General features: G+C 47.4%; 1 protein-coding gene across 1 annotated transcript in view; it reads left to right on the top strand.

Annotated features, from left to right (window-relative positions):
- zgc:77151 (uncharacterized) overlaps positions 1 to 15,642 on the top strand; it is a 46,358-nt gene extending 30,716 nt beyond the window's left edge. Inside the window, exons 5-12 of the mRNA XM_004556842.3 lie at positions 42 to 272; positions 3,203 to 3,309; positions 3,991 to 4,138; positions 6,364 to 6,416; positions 8,197 to 8,294; positions 8,642 to 8,837; positions 9,507 to 9,707; positions 9,793 to 15,642. Of these exons, the coding sequence (XP_004556899.3) occupies positions 42 to 272; positions 3,203 to 3,309; positions 3,991 to 4,138; positions 6,364 to 6,416; positions 8,197 to 8,294; positions 8,642 to 8,837; positions 9,507 to 9,707; positions 9,793 to 10,926 (2,168 nt within the window). The 3' untranslated portion in view covers positions 10,927 to 15,642. The remainder of the gene's footprint in view (positions 1 to 41; positions 273 to 3,202; positions 3,310 to 3,990; positions 4,139 to 6,363; positions 6,417 to 8,196; positions 8,295 to 8,641; positions 8,838 to 9,506; positions 9,708 to 9,792) is intronic.
- The last annotated feature ends 755 nt before the right edge of the window (positions 15,643 to 16,397 follow it).

Here is a 16,397-nt window from a genome sequence, read left to right as displayed (position 1 = left end):
ACCGAAACAAAAATAACCCCACCTGTGTCTCCTCCCCTCAGACGGCCCGGCGGAGCATCACGCTGTCAAAGTCATCAGCTACCCCCAGTACTGCCGCTTCCGCTCGCTGCAGCGGCGCATCCAGGACGGAGCAAGGGGGTCTACCCTGCAGGACCCCCACCTGCTGGCGCTGGGAGGCATCAAGGTGACGCCCAACACCCGAGTCATGTACTGCAGGGACACCTTCAACCACCCGACGCTGGAGAGCAGCTCCGGCTTCTCCTGGCAGTTCAGTGAGTGTGCTGACAGCGTTTGTGTGTGATGGATTTTAATCATTAGAATAAGAAACATACGGTCTAAACATCACGTTCTGAATTACTGTTTAATCTTTACGGGCTCAAATTGTGGTCATAAATATTTTGTACTTTAAATCAGGATTTGTGTGTGGACCAAAAAATTACGTATCAAACTCTGCACTCAGGTTCCAAGTACGAATTTGACCCTATTATTTTTCCTTTCATCTGATTGGCCAATGTCATGTCAATCACAAATTTGACAATCCAATCAGAGAACAGATGGATGCTTTATGGAGCTTCAGGTCCGGAGGGAATAAATGCCCTTTTACATGCCAGCCCAGCGTTTTCCTTCATCACCACGAAGGCAAACAGTCTGTGGTCGTCTCAGTTTGGTGATTTTTGTGTCACAGGTTTACCTGCTTAATACAGGGACCTCCAGAGACAGTCTTCACTAGTGGGGATGGTTACAAAGCTTTCTTCATTATGAATTAGCGATAGGGCTGCCACGATTTGTCGACTAGTCACGATTACGTCGACTATCAAAATCGTCGACGACTGGTTTAATAGTCGACGCGTCGTTTGAAGCTTTGTAAGATCACAAAAGACGCAGGAATAAGTAGCAGGATTTAAGAGTGTAATAACGGACTGAAACAGAAGATGGCAGCACTGCATGTACAAGGATGCCAGTTGCCGTTAAACCCCGAAGAAGAAGAAGTAGCTGTGTCCCAGAATTCATAGCGCAGCCCAGCTCAGTTTCCAACAATGGCGGCAGCTAGTTAGTTTTAATATTACTCTTATTATTCTTTCTGGGTCACAAAATAAACGTTTAACATATTTTCAGGCGAGAATGTAGCTGTGTAAACCTCAAATATCTGCTCAGTTTATCAGGACACCACATATTTTCAAAAGCGCTCCGACGTTTTCGGAGACGTCTGTTACCCACTAGCTCGTTAGCGAGCCGGGGGCTAGGCTCACTAGCGCCGTGAGAACACCGGACTCCCCGCAAATTGTTTTCAAACCCACCGCCGTCTTTCGCTACTCAGGTTAAATATATATGAGTCACTTAGATAACTTCAAAATGTTATTGTTTGGCTTTTTTTTTTAGTATTTTATTTGTTCCTGAGTAAATCGGTTTGGCTGAGATTAAAGTTATAGTTTTTACACAGCTGAATAAACGTCAAGCAGACAGCTGATTATCAGAAGTGTGAGATGCTCGAGAATTTACTCCGGTGTCCTGTTATATTTTAGATAGCAAGGAGTTTATTAAACTTCACTGAAACAATCTGCAAATTTCATTAACATTTAATAAACTATCATCTTGTCTTTATTTTTAGTTAGCACAGACCTTAAACACTTAAAGCTGTAAGCTAATGATAGTTATATAAGAGCAGATGCTGCTGGTGCAATAAGCTGTAGTTTTACGTCCAATGGATGATGATCTGATTAGTCGACTAATCGCAAAAATAATCGGTGACTAGTCGACTATCAAAATAATCGTTTGTGGCAGCCCTAATTAGCGATACATGTTTTTATTGAACATTTGAAGATAAAAAAAAAACACAAACTCTTGTAGTTGACACAAAGCCCGAGATAGAAACGACAAGGAGCAGGTGCATCTAGTGCAGGTAGAGCTGCTGCAAAAACCCACAGAGCCCAGCCGCCAGCAACAAATTCTGGATCCTTGGCTTTTAGTTAGCATTAGCAGCACATGCTGCGTCCGATGTGAAAGGACCTTTATGCTGCGCACTGTGACTCACAGCAATGGTCCCAGGTCAGCCCTGACTTTGTGTTAAACTAATCCTAAAGTAATAATGTGTTTCTAACCACTGATATACTAAAACTTTATCCTTTCAACAGCTGCTGAAAGTTAGCGGACCTAGCTGCTATATCGGATATTTATATAGAGATCCTCCAGCTTCAACCTGTATCACCCTTCAAGGACCTGCAGTTCAAAAAAGCGCCCCTCAAACAGCCAAACCCATCTGTTCTCTGATTGGACAGTTAAATTTGTGATTGACATGACATTAACCAATCAGATGAAAGGAAGAAAAATAGGGTCAAAATTCGTACTTGTAACTTGAAACTTGAGTGCAGAGTTTCACACGTATTTTTTGGTCCACATACAAATCCTGATTTACAAGTGCAAAATATTTATGACCACAATTTGAGCCCATAAATGTTTTCTGCTGCTGAAAGGCGACGTTTGTGTGTAAGATGAAACATATAACTGGTTTTTGAAAGCCCTTTGACCTGAAAGCATCACTTCCTTCCTCAGTACAGCTTCCTGTTTGCCTGTGAAACGCTGCCACCTGCTGGAGAGTCCTGAGCTGCTTCTCTGGTGTCTGCAGGCTGGTTATAAAAGCCTGTAGTGAGATGTTTTCAGGTTATTTGAAGGTTGGATAAACTTGTCCACATCAGTGCTTTAGAAGAAGAACAACACGCTTACTGAGCAGATCAGGCTTCAAATCAACCTGTTAGATTATCCACTGAGGAGGAGAGGGGACGACCTCGGAGAAGGAGGACATGCAGAGGGTGGTGTGGCGGAGGAGGACGGGGTGAGGTGGAGGCAGATGACCTGCTGTGGTGAAGAAGCAGCTCGAGTGCTCATCGGAAGATAAAACCAGCCTCCTCGTGTGTCTGACATGTTTGTACAGTCTGCTCAACTTTTGTAAATCAGATCATCTGCTGTCGCCCTGCGCTCGGAGCTAAATGAATAAATCCTGTGTCCGTTTTAGACCGGATAACCTCCGTCATGTGACCCCTTTAGACCACCGCCCACAGCAGAGCGCTGCACCTGAGCCATGTGCTGTTATTTAGTTCTCTGATTTTTAGTTCGTAAATGCCTCACAAAGATCGCCTCAAACAAACACAGGAAGGCCTCCGGAGATGTTGTAAATGTTTACGCCTTTATTTTATTTTTCCTGCAGGATGTCCTTCTCTCAGTCTGCGAGGACGACCTCGTAAGAGGAGAGGCCGCGACAGCAAAGACTCGCCAAACTCCAGCCAGTCGGAGTCGTGGATCGAGAGGATGAAGGTGCGTGTGGCGATCATCTCATCGCTGACTGTCACGTTCAGGCTCCTCTTCGTCGTTACGGCGTGTTTACAGAAAGCTCTGCTTCAGGCTCCAGATCCTCCTATAATACAAACTCTGCTGAAAGTGAAATCAAATCCTTTCAGGAAGTAGATCTGGTCCCGCAGAGCTGTGAGACTGGAGTAAAAACATGAACCTGGTCTCTGTTATTAGACGCTCGGAGCTCTGCTGTGAGGCAGGTCTGGGCGTGCAGTTTCAGCTGCTTTGTTTCAGCGCACACGTGCACCCAGTCGCTTTGTCAGTGCTTTGAATGCATTCGTGCCCCCACGCAGAGGCAGGTTTGCTGTTCATTTAAGAAAGCCAGAGCACTCACATATGGAAGTGGATTTTAGAGCTGCTGGCTTTGGATCCACGAAGCAACAAACACGCTCGAGTCTCTGAGCGCTGCTGGATTATAATCCTTAAACTGCTCCGAGGTTTGACCTGCGAGGCCTCTCACAGCGCCCTCTAGTGGCCGACGTGCTGCAGACGTGAACATGTGAGCCTCGCAGCAAATAAAGTCGTTTAATAGATTCAGTTTCTGACCGCCAAAATAAAGGCGCAGATCAGTTTTAATGTGACGAGTAAAATAACAGGAAGTGCTGAGGCGTGCAATGATGATCTCACTGCGTGTTTCCCCCTCAGGAGAACGTGATGGGCAGCGTGGAGGTTGGCTGTGACGGCGACTGGCTCCCTCACCCCGAGGAGCAGCTGTTCCTCGATCAGCTGTTCGCCTTCATGGACCGCCACGGATCGCCGATCCACAAAGTCCCGAACCTGGGCTTCAAGAAGAGTGAGTCCTCCACGCCGCCGCTTCTTCTTCCGCGCTCTACAGAACGTTCCTTTTCTTTCCTTCTTTCCTTCATCCATCCTTCATGACCTTTTACTCTTTCCTTCCTTCCTTCATCCATCCTTGCCTTCCTTCCTTCCTTCTGTTATCCCCTCTTCCTTCCATCCTTGCCTTCCTTCCTTCCTTCTGTTATCCCCTCTTCCTTCCTTCCTACCTCCCTCCTTCTCTCTCTCATCCCCTTTTTCTTTCACTCTTTCCTTACATCCATCCTTTCTTCCTTCCTTCCTTCCTCCCTCCCTTCCTCCCTCCCTCCCTGTCTCTCTCTCATCCCCTTTTTCTTTCACTCTTTCCTTACATCCATCCTTCCTTCCTTCCTCCCTCCCTTCCTCCCTCCCTCCCTCCCTGTCTCTCTCTCATCCCCTTTTTCTTTCACTCTTTCCTTACATCCATCCTTTCTTCCTTCCTTCCTTCCTTCCTTCCTTCCTCCCTCCCTCCCTGTCTCTCTCTCATCCCCTTTTTCTTTCACTCTTTCCTTACATCCATCCTTCCTTCCTTCCTTCCTTCCTTCCTCCCTCCCTTCCTCCCTCCCTCCCTGTCTCTCTCTCATCCCCTTTTTCTTTCACTCTTTCCTTACATCCATCCTTCCTTCCTTCCTCCCTCCCTCCCTCCCTCCCTCCCTCCCTGTCTCTCTCTCATCCCCATTTTCTTTCACTCTTTCCTTACATCCATCCTTTCTTCCTTCCTTCCTTTCTTCCTTCCTTCCTTCCTTCCCCTCTCTCTCTCTCATCCCCTTTTCTTTCACTCTTTCCTTACATCCATCCTTCCTTCCTTCCTTCGTTCCTTCCTTTCTTCCTTCCTTCCTTCCTCCCTCCCTCCCTCCCTCTCATCCCCTTTTTCTTTCACTCTTTCCTTACATCCATCCTTCCTTCCTTCCTTCCTTCCTTCCTCCCTCCCTCCCTCCCTCCCTGTCTCTCTCTCATCCCCTTTTTCTTTCACTCTTTCCTTACATCCATCCATCCTTCCTTCCTTCCTTCCTTCCTTCCTTCCTTCCTCCCTCCCTCCCTGTCTCTCTCTCATCCCCTTTTTCTTTCACTCTTTCCTTACATCCATCCTTCCTTCCTTCCTTCCTTCCTCCCTCCCTCCCTCCCTGTCTGTCTCTCTCTCATCCCCTTTTTCTTTCACTCTTTCCTTACATCCATCCTTTCTTCATTCCTTCCTTCCTTCGTTCCTTCCTTCCTTCCTCCCTCCCTCCCTCCCTCCCTGTCTCTCTCTCATCCCCTTTTTCTTTCACTCTTTCCTTACATCCATCCTTCCTTCCTTCCTTCCTTCCTTCCTTCCTCCCTCCCTCCCTGTCTCTCTCTCATCCCCTTTTTCTTTCACTCTTTCCTTACATCCATCCTTTCTTCATTCCTTCCTTCCTTCGTTCCTTCCTTCCTTCCTCCCTCCCTCCCTCCCTCCCTCCCTGTCTCTCTCTCATCCCCTTTTTCTTTCACTCTTTCCTTACATCCATCCTTCCTTCCTTCCTCCCTCCCTCCCTCCCTCCCTCCCTCCCTGTCTCTCTCTCATCCCCTTTTTCTTTCACTCTTTCCTTACATCCATCCATCCTTCCTTCCTTCCTTCCTTCCTTCCTCCCTCCCTCCCTGTCTCTCTCTCATCCCCTTTTTCTTTCACTCTTTCCTTACATCCATCCTTCCTTCCTTCCTCCCTCCCTCCCTCCCTCCCTCCCTGTCTCTCTCTCATCCCCTTTTTCTTTCACTCTTTCCTTACATCCATCCTTCCTTCCTCCCTCCCTCCCTCCCTCCCTCCCTGTCTCTCTCTCATCCCCTTTTTCTTTCACTCTTTCCTTACATCCATCCTTTCTTCATTCCTTCCTTCCTTCGTTCCTTCCTTCCTTCCTCCCTCCCTCCCTGTCTCTCTCTCATCCCCTTTTTCTTTCACTCTTTCCTTACATCCATCCTTCCTTCCTTCCTTCCTTCCTACCCTCCAGAGACAGATGTGCTCTGACTGCGTGTTAAATAAAGTTTTGTGGTGTTGAATGAAGGTTGGGTGCCGTGTCAGAGGTAAACATGTGACTGCTGAGCTTCATCGAGACTCCATGTTTGATCTGTGGGGGGTTTGAAACCACGTTCGTGTAGTGAGGACCATCCTGCCTCCGCTGTGTCCTCACCGCCTGCTTTAAATGTTTTTGTGTCTCCTTTGCATGTCTGATGTTTCGCCGCCGTCCTCAGTCGACCTCTTCCTCATGTACTCTGTGGTCAAACGGCTCGGGGGCTACAAAAAGGTGAGTCACTTCAGTTTATTTCAGTTTCTCTAAAATAGTAAGAGCTGCTGATTTGCTGCATAAAGACGGGAAGCTGCACGACTGTTATTAAAAACTCGTTTATGATACTTTTCAGGTTTTCTGTGAGGTTTAAATAAAGAGTTTGAACGTGTTTCAGCTCAGTTTGTTTCACGTGAGGTTAAATCGAACCTGCGAGGACGGCACATCTGAGTGCGACTGTGTGTTTGGTTTAATCCAGGAGGATGAGGTCAGATTATAAATCAGCCTGCAGGGATTTATTTTAAAGTGAAATCATGAAGTTTTTGTGCTCGTTAGCTCTGTCTCCGTCCCTGCTGAGAAAACTGCAAACACTGATTTTAGTCTGCTGACAGCAGGCCGCTCGCTCGAGGCGTTTCATCAGGTTTTGTTTTATAGCTTATTTAGATGAGGCGCCCTGGGACTCGAGGCCGAGCGGTCTTTCCTGTCCGACTGCTTTAAATTCCCCTGTGGGGTGGATGTGCTGACGGTGTAAATTGATCAGACATGATCCGACCTTTGGTTCAGTTTCTGCAGCCGCTCCCTCAATAAAGTGAAACTGAAACCGGCGACACTGAACGTGTTTGCAGCCAAACTAAAACGTTATCGGTCCACATTTAAACCTGAAGAGTTGAAACATGCAGTAACTGCCAGACTGGAGTTTTTATTGTAAATATAATTAAATATTCATTTGCACAGATGAGTTTTAATTTGTCTCAGTGTCGCTGCACGTCTGATGGTCTACATCAGGATTAACACACAGACGATGGAGACGGCTCAAAAATAAAAACTGATCCACTGCAGAGTTTGACTTTGTCCACATGTTTGCAGAGCGTCTGTTTGGCCTCGTCTCCATTGATCGCAGAGACGTCAGCTTTTTGTCACACTGCTGTTTTTAATACAAACGTGGAGATTAATGAAGCGTCTGAAGCTCACGCTAACAAGTGCCAGAGCTGAAGATCAGGATCAGATCATCTCTGCAGATATTTGGATTTGAAGTCACATCAGTTTTTATTCGTCTAAAATTATCACCAACAAAGTGTTTTAAAACATTTTTGCATTGATTTTTATAATTAACACATTATGGGGCTGCATGTCTGTGGAAGAGAGCCAGAGGTTAATAATAACAATGATTACATGCAGAGAGGTGTATAAACACACAGTGATCGCAGAAGAAACACCCAGTGCATCATGGGAATCCCCCGGCAGCCTACGTCTACTGCAGCATCACTAAGGGAGGATTCAGGGTCACCTGGTCCAGCCCTAACTATATGCTTTAGCACAAAGGAAAGTTTGAAGCCTGATCTTGAAAGTAGAGATAGTGTCTGTCTCCTGAATCCAAACTGGAAGCTGGTTCCACAGAAGAGTCTTTGTAGATGAAACCACTGCCAACAAAATTTAAAGTATAAATCAGTCGTCACCCTTTCCAAATGGTTGAGGATGTAGTTACACGTGTCTAAACAGTAGGGGGCACTAAAACTGATGTAAACCAGGATTTAGGTCAAGTTTTCCTCTCAAAGTCGACTCTGATACTTTGACTCTGAGGAGTCGGAGGCGGTTCGACCTCTTCCAGGATCAAAAGGCAGCTGACGGAGACTCCCAGGTATTCAGCCTGCAGTGGGGTGAAGGCCTTAGAGTTGGTGCATGGTCTCCACTGCAGGCTGAATACCTGGGAGTCTCCAGTTGAACTATCGTGAACCGGTCACCACAGTCCTTTGAGGGTTACTCCTCGTTATCTGACTTTCTGCTTGTTTTCGTGCGGCAGGTGACGACAGACCGTCTGTGGAAAGTGGTTTACAACGAGCTGGGCGGATGCCCCGGCAGCACCAGCGCTGCGACCTGCACCAGGAGACACTACGAGAGGTGAGACAGACATCATCTCTGACTGCGCTCACCGAGCGTTTCAGACCGTTTTACACTCAAAAGTGAGCAAAGGGAAGTGACGAGGGTCTGTAAGCAGAGAGGAAAACCAGCCAGTGGGCTTCGTACCTTCATCCAGCAGAGGTCAGCGCTGGATGAAGCGGTCATTAGTGTTAGAGAGCAGGAAAGCTCCCTGTACCTGAGTAGACCATGTGCATTACTGTGCACATTATTATTCTGGCTCCGTAATATCCTGACAGATGTAATGGAAATACTGAAAACTAAACCCTTGACCTTTGACCTGTGACTAAAAGGGTCCACATGCTAAAGTTCAGGTTTCTGTGTCTCAGGCTGATGCTTCCTTATGAAGAACACCTCAGAGCGGGCGGAGCAGAGTTTAAAGTCCCAGAATCCCCGGTGGTGCCGAAGCCCAGAGGCATCAGAGGCAGGAGACCACATCCCAGAGGCAAAAAGCCGGGACCCAGACCCCGGGAGAGGAAGGTGGCCACACCACCTGCTGCTGCTTCTCCCACCATGCATGATGACGTGAGCTGACAGCTTTGTTTTCATCTGTTACTAACACTGCTGAACGCTGATGCTCCGTAACAGATGCTCGGGTGATGCTGTGATGGGGGGACGCTGACACTGCCGCCTCGGGGTGGGCGGTAGAAACGGTAGAAATTTATACCGCTCTACGGCGATAGCGCATGTTGATGGTGTCATCAAGCTGCCCCTGTGTTGGTCGAAAGCATGGCAGCAGCTGCAAACAACATCATCTGCAAATTATGGCGGGCGACAGTCATAGCAAAGAGATGAAGCACTTTTGGAATATGGGGGAAGCCAAAAACTGCGCTTCCTCCACTTCTGTACCATTGATTCATTAATGCTGAATTCTCTGGCAGCTGCTCTGTTCCCATGTTGTTGCAGTATATTAATGACTCACCTGTGGATGGATTATCTCAGTTGTTCTCCTGACTGACGTTTGGTCCGTTTACAGCATCCTGCCATGCGACTGTATTTGTCTCTAACCATCAGGAACCCTCACATTAACTTTTATCAGGTGGAAAAAGTTAGCGTTCATCCTCCAGCTTCACTGTGTTTATGTTATGCTAACATAGCTGTGTTGCTAGCCACCACCACTTCAGTAACCCTGCAAACGTCACTGCTTTAATTGGCTTAGTTGGTTCACCTCCAGCCTCTCTTGCCTCTGAACAGGTCCCAAACCCGAACGGCACCATGGTGGCAAAGAGAGGTCGAGGCCGGCCGCCGGGCACGCGAAACAAGGCCACGGTGCTCGCTCAGGCAAAGCTGCTGGCACTGCAGCAGGCGAAGGTCAAAGGCAGTGCGGTGGAGATGACGCAGCAACAGCTTCCAGCCGTGGGCCGCGGAGGAACTGCCGCCAGCGGCATGCACAGGGTAACGACCACGAAACACTCGTACACGCCTGTGAGGAGGTTTGATTTGACTGCATGTGATTCATTTCCTTCTCTGCTCCCTGCAGCCGGCCATCCTGCCCATCACCATGCCCCTCACCCCGGACCTCGCCCCCCTCGCCGGCCCCTTCATCTCTTTCCAGCCCAAACCGAAGGAGGTGAAGACAGAGCGAGGGGAGTCTGTGGTTCCCGCCACGGGCGTGCTCCTCTCCGCGCTGCCGCGCCACTTCATCAGAGGCTCTCTGAGCGGCTTCAGCCCCATCAAAGGCTTGTGTCCTTCGGACGTGTTCAGGAGCCGACTGGGACTGCAGAGGGGCCCCGAGAGCCCTGCCCTGACGCCCCAGAACCCGAGCCAGCACCATCCAATCATCTACACCCCCCAGCCGAAGAGTGGGAGCCCAGACACCCCTCACCCGAGCGGGGAGCAGCCACAGCCCCACCCCCTCCAGCAGCACCACACCCATTGCTCAGGGTGTAACATGGACGAGGGGGGGCCGAGAGGAGGCGGGCGAGAGGCTAGAACCCGGCCCCCCATGCCCCCCCTCCGAGTCCTTCCCGTGAACCTTGACTGCAGCGTTCAGGTGTGTCAGCTGATGAGGACTCGTTGCTTGGGCCCGTCCCAGCTGCAGATGTTCACGCGGTGCCTGTCCGAGGCTCTCTCCCAGGACCTGAACGCCAAGCCCACCCCTCCCCCCGAGCAGGCGCTGCCCCTCAACCTCAGCAAACGGTTCACGCCGAAGAGACCCGCCGCGGAAGGGCCGGAGCCGAGCCGGGCCGTCGTCAATGGGAACGCCGACCAGCTGCCGGCCAAGAGAGTGAGGACCGGCTTCACAGAGCCAGCTGAGGAAACGCGCTCCAGCTCCGCAGGAAGTGCAGCAGGAGGAGCGGCGGTGGTGGGAGGAGGAGGGCAGGTCGAGGTGGAGATGAAGAACCAGGATGAACCCGCAGATCTGAGCTCGCCCAGCAGGATCCGGGCCTTCCTGCTCGGCCTGCCGCCCTTCAAAGTCAAACTGGAGGAGGATCTGAATGGCGTGCGGTTCGGGAAGTTCGTCCCTAAAGTCGAGAGCGGAGAGGATCCGCTAAAAGATGTGAAGGAGGAGGATGAGGAGGAGGTGGCAGTAGAAAAGATGGCGATGGAAGGGAGAGACTGCGGAGACTGCTCCAGCCGCGGCGCCGCCAATGCTGACACGCAGTGTTTTTAACCCCCGCCGCTCTGATTTGTTGGAAGATGCCCTATCACGTCAGCGCCTGAACCCACGGGAGCGCGGAGCTTTCGTTTCTCCATCTTCACCAACTCTTCCTCTTCGCGTTTTAGTTTTTTTCCACTCACGTCGTCGGACGAACTCTTTGGAGGAACGACGGCTCATGACAATCACGCATCTCACCGGAGACGAGACACGGACTCGGACACACACTGCCATAACCTCCATAACACTACGATTGACTCCGCCGTCAGAGATCCACAAAGTCAGAATCAGTGTCCATCTATGGGTGATGCTATGCATCGGGACTTCATTAACTAGCATTAAGAGTGTACTGTAGTTTGTAGCTTTTAAATTGTACTCTACGTCTGTAGAGACAGAGTTATTTTCTGATAAGGTGTTTAGATGTTACGTGAGCAAAAGAAAAAAGAAGCAGCTCCTCTCAGTCTTCACGTTATAGCTCGTTAAGTGAAGCGTTTATAGTCCTGTTCGTTAGCTCTAATGATGTAAACTTTCTCACACACGTGCCTTAAATCGGCCTGCGAGCTGCTTCGTCGCCGGCTTCAAACACATTCTCTTAAAGAGATACCTTGATGATGGACCTGCGTCCCTCAGCTCTCTTGTAGAGCTGCTTCCAGGCCTGAGAAAAATTGGCGTTTCAGTGTTTCTCAGAGTTCGTTAAGCTCGTAACGACTGCGCGGACCCTCCACCTCATTGGTTTCCTTATAAAACCCTCAGCAGCTACGATGGCGCCCTCATCACTACCAGCCTTCACATTAGAGCTCGTACCAAACTCGTAGCCCAAGCATTCAGACTACCTCAGGTTCTTTTATAGTTTCTCGCCTGCTTCATATGTTCAAGGGGAGTATCCCAGCATGCATTAGGGTAGGAGGCCAGTCCATAAACGCACATAGATGGATGCCAAGCATGTGGAGTTAAACTGTTAAAACACGTCTTCTCCTCAACTCCTACAAACTGTTAGGAACTACTTTTAGTGGCGGATTGATCCGTATATAGGGGTGTTTAGGGCAGCGTGAGATCAGAAAGTTCCAGCACAGCTGCTCGGGAGGCAGGCACCGGCTGACCTCCAGCGTTGATTTTTCAGCTTCTTTTTAATTTCTCAAAGTGCACAAACTCAGACGGAGGGATCTGAGGGAGGGGTTCAGGAGGTGAGCAAAGATTAGGAATCACCTGGTGCAGGTGAGGGATAAATTCACGGTTTACAACTTGATGAATGTGGAGAACATGACGGACTTCACCTGCTGAGCCTGTCAGGAAGTCTGGAGTCTTCGTCTGGTTCGTAGAGCGAACGCTCGCCATCCGTGATGGTCAGAGTGCGACTCCGTAGCTCCAACTCTGGACCTCTCAGAGAAGAGGATCTTTAATGTGAAACCAGGTTTCCGGTCCTTTGACGGGCCAATGTCTGGGACTTTCTGATCACCTCGTCGCGGTTTCCTGCGGCTTCACGAGCGCTCGAGTCGTCTCCATCCGGACCTCATTACATCTCGTTTTGAGAGCGGCGCCGTCCTTTGCGGGAGCGGCGAGACGATTCTGCACCGCTCTCCGATGCGTGTCGGACCTGTTAGTTCGGTTTCTGTTTGATTCAGTCGTGTTTAGGAAAAAGCTCCACCAAAGACTGCGGAACGGATCCTTCATCACTTCATCATCATCATCCTGTCATTTAAAGTGCGTACATGAAACCCAACAAACATCAAGGTATCCCTTTAAGTCGCCTTTTCCTGTTTGTTTTCTGCCACAGACGTTGGTTCAGATTTGCACACCTACTGTACACACTCGCTTTTCCTCGTTTCCTTTCTTCCTGCCCGAGTAGTCGAATCAACTACGACACCGAAATTAAGTGGTGCTGTTTGCTTAGTTTTGTTGCCATATTATTGTTGCTATTATTGTTGTTGTTCTTTTCATCGCCATCACGTGTCGAGAGGAAAAGTTCCTCGTAGCCGACCTAATTTTCCTGAGAATTTTAAGAAAGTCTATTTTAATTAAAAGAAACCGTGGCTTGTTTATGAAAATACGTGCAGGACTTTTTCCTCCTGATTTATTCGACTGTTGGCTTCATGTGAGGCAAATCGTTTGTGAATGAGTACGCGAGTAGAGATGTACACACTCAGTCGGTCGTAGCTGGGCAGACGCACCAAAGTACTCGACCGGGACTTTTCCGTGACCTCTGTCGGAGTTTTAGGACTTCAGGATTTTCTTCTTCACTCGTGGGGAAAATGAGCAGTAACCAGGAGACGATGGTGAATACCGGTAAATACAAAGTCTTATTCCCCTTCATGCAGTAACAACAGTGAGAACAGGGTAACTACTGTACATAATGGCTCTGCTTCTTCCTGTCAGAACACCTTTATTTATTGTAGGTGAGGCGCTTCAGAGGGAACGAGTTCATAAACCTCCAAACGTTTCCAAAAAACGCATGTACACTCGGTTTTATCGTCCTGCAGACGCAGCGTGTCTTTTCAGGCTTTACACTCGATTTTACACAAGAAATGTGACAGAAGTGGTTGTGTGAAAGTTTTCCACCTGCACCTTTAGCTTTTGGCGAGCTGTACCGCTTACTTTAATGCACAACTTAGGACTTTATCAAAGGGGGACCGATTCTGCTCATTTCCTTTATTTTTATTCTTCAACTCTACCAGAGCAGCTTTGCATGACTCATAGCTCAAAATAATCCTTATTTTTATTAAACTGGGCTTTAACTTTATCGTATGTCTAAAACAAGCTGTTTTAGCTCCAGTGTCTCTAAGGAAACCCTCCTGAAAAGCCTGCTTTCCTCTGATTGTCCAACTGCTGTAAGCCTCCTGAGGGGCAGCAGCCAGTAAAGCCTACAGTAGAGTGGCATGTGTGCAGATGACCCCTTAAAAGCACCCCAGGAGTAACCGATGAAGACGAGGTCACATTTCAAAACTAGCAAAATGACTGGGTTTGCATCAAATGTTAGCGAGGGTGGTCTTTGCATGTTCAGATGTTCTTGGAAGAACCCGGAAACTTTCAATGATTTTCAATCCACGTCTTTGTCGATTAATACTGAGGTGCTAGAACTTGTCACTAAGGGTACCCTCGCTGCCAAAAAGCAGGTGTTTGAAGCGCAGTTAACTTCACAAAACTTTCTTCTTCTTCACAAAATCGCTTCACTCGCCATTATGTCATCCTGACCTTTGAATCAACTCGTCTTCCTCTGTCGTAGGACCTCGTTCACTTTGATTCACCTCAGCTTCTCACTGGGCGCCTCCCAGTCAAACCATAACTCCACTGGACCAGTTTTCTCTTTAATCTCTTAAATCTGTTTTTATTTTTAGCTGCATTTATTGTTGACGAGGCAAAGTCAGGTGAAGGGAGGTCTTCTAGTTTAGAGCTGGAGAATCAGGTGAAACCAGTGTGAGACTAGGTTTGTTCCTGGTTATTTAAACTGAGTTTGTTAAAGTTTCTTTAGGTATAATTTCAGTCTTTTTTTTCTTTTCCCATTTGATCTTAAATTTTCCAATGTTTACATTTTGTTATGCATGTTCAGCAGATCTTATATCCAGTGTTTTGCACACTACTCCAGCATCAAGACTCAAACGGCACTGCTCATTTCTGTAAAGTTCTTCAAATTTAAGTGCCTGATACTTTGGATTGGAGTTGATACTTGCAGGCGAATGAGCTCATTGGCCTTCACAACATTGACTTGAACAACGGCTCCTGCAGTCGGATGGCGTTTCTTTGACCTGTTGGGTGAAATGAGGTAAAGCCGCGGTGTTGGAGACAGGACGCTCGCTCAGCTCCGTCTGTTGGAGCAAACTGGACCTAACGAGGACGCCGAGTAGCTGGACGGACATTCATGAAGAAAAATGATCAAATCTTTTTTAAAAGGTGCTGCACGCCACATTTTAACATCTGACGTTGCTGCATCAATGTGACTGTTAAAAAGAGAGAAAGCTTTCCTCTGGCTTCTATATCAGTGTCAAAAAATTAGCTACATGTCAGATGCTCCTAAAGACGACTATTTTAATCAATTCTGTATTTTTGAATAAACTATTGAATGTTTGGCCGAATAAAGTGTTTCAAAAAAAATATTAGAAATTTTTTAAACTGAGTTAGAATTCAGCAGATTTAAAAAACTGGGACGTTGCTGTTTCTACTTATGTGATTTTCTTTATTTCCTGCTGCACATCTCCTGCTCCAGGAGAAGATCAAAGTTTCAAATGTTGGTCTAAGTCCTCCTGGCTCTGTATGACATCACAGAGAGGGGATTTCCCTTGTATGGTCCTCTGGCAGAGAAATTAAATGTTTCCAGGTGTTAAAAATGCTGCTTGTGGCACCTTTAAAAACTCTTGGATGTTACACACTGACGAATGTCTCACTCACATCTGCCTGTGATCTCATTTTTAAATCACCTGACACGTTTTTGTTTTCATGATTTTTGTCCCGTTTTGTTTTTGTTTGTTTTTCCCATGGAAACGAACCCTGGATCAGCAGAAGCATCTCGTGTTTTTTTTTTTTTCTCTGCAACCTGAGTTGAACTTTTGGTCTCAGTCAACCGGAGAGAACGAACGCTTCCCCGAGATGTTTGATTTGAACTGCAGGAGTTTGTTTTTAAACCCTCTCGATTGATTATGTTAAACAGAACTTCCTTTTTGTTTCTGTAAACAGCTAGCAGTGTCAGGTACCATTCCATTTTAACACTGTATATTTATAATAAAAGTAATCTGTTAATAATTCCTTTGTAATGTTTCCTCCAGTATTCACGATGTTCCTTCACTTGAGGACGGTGTTCAGATGGAAAAGTCTCGATGTCACGGAAATTTGTATGAGATGATATTCAAATATTTGAGTTAGAATTTGAAAAGAAAACAAGAATTTTTATAGAATTTTTATGGCAGTAAAGTAGATTTCTCAGAATAAACTATCTTTATAGTGTTTTACAGGCAAATTAAAAAGAATGTATGTAAAAGTTTGTCACAGTGGACGTTAACATTTCAGCCACTGCTGTGTCGGTTTTATGGAGCCACAAGTGACCATATTTGGAAGAGAGGGTGGAGTCTTGTGTGATCAGCTAATGCTAGTTGACCTTTTACACCAAACACACCAAACTAAGGTTTCGGTCACAGAGGCATAGAGACGGGTTAGTTGCCATCTGATAACCACAGCTTCACAGTATTTGCCCCGAAAGCCTTGTGATTGCTTTGGTTGCTAGAAGATTGGCCGTAGTTTGCATGAAACAGGGAGACTTCTTTGAAAACACTACCTGGTGAGCTGTGGAGAAAGTCGAACAAAAGCCAATGCAAACCAGAACCGGAGACCTTTCACCTTCAAAGTAAAAGTTCTTTTACTGCTGCAAACAGTTTCAAAAGTAAGCTTCCATAGCAGCCAGCGTTTCACTCATGACAGAAGACGATGTTAACAAGTAGAAATATATGAAGTTGGAATTATTATTATTATTATTATTGTGTCCTGCTGGTAAAGCTTCCAGG

Source organism: Maylandia zebra, linkage group LG10 (genome assembly GCF_041146795.1).
Source record: "Maylandia zebra isolate NMK-2024a linkage group LG10, Mzebra_GT3a, whole genome shotgun sequence".
NCBI classification, from domain to species: domain Eukaryota; kingdom Metazoa; phylum Chordata; class Actinopteri; order Cichliformes; family Cichlidae; genus Maylandia; species Maylandia zebra.
This window is presented reverse-complemented; position numbering and strand designations above follow the sequence as displayed.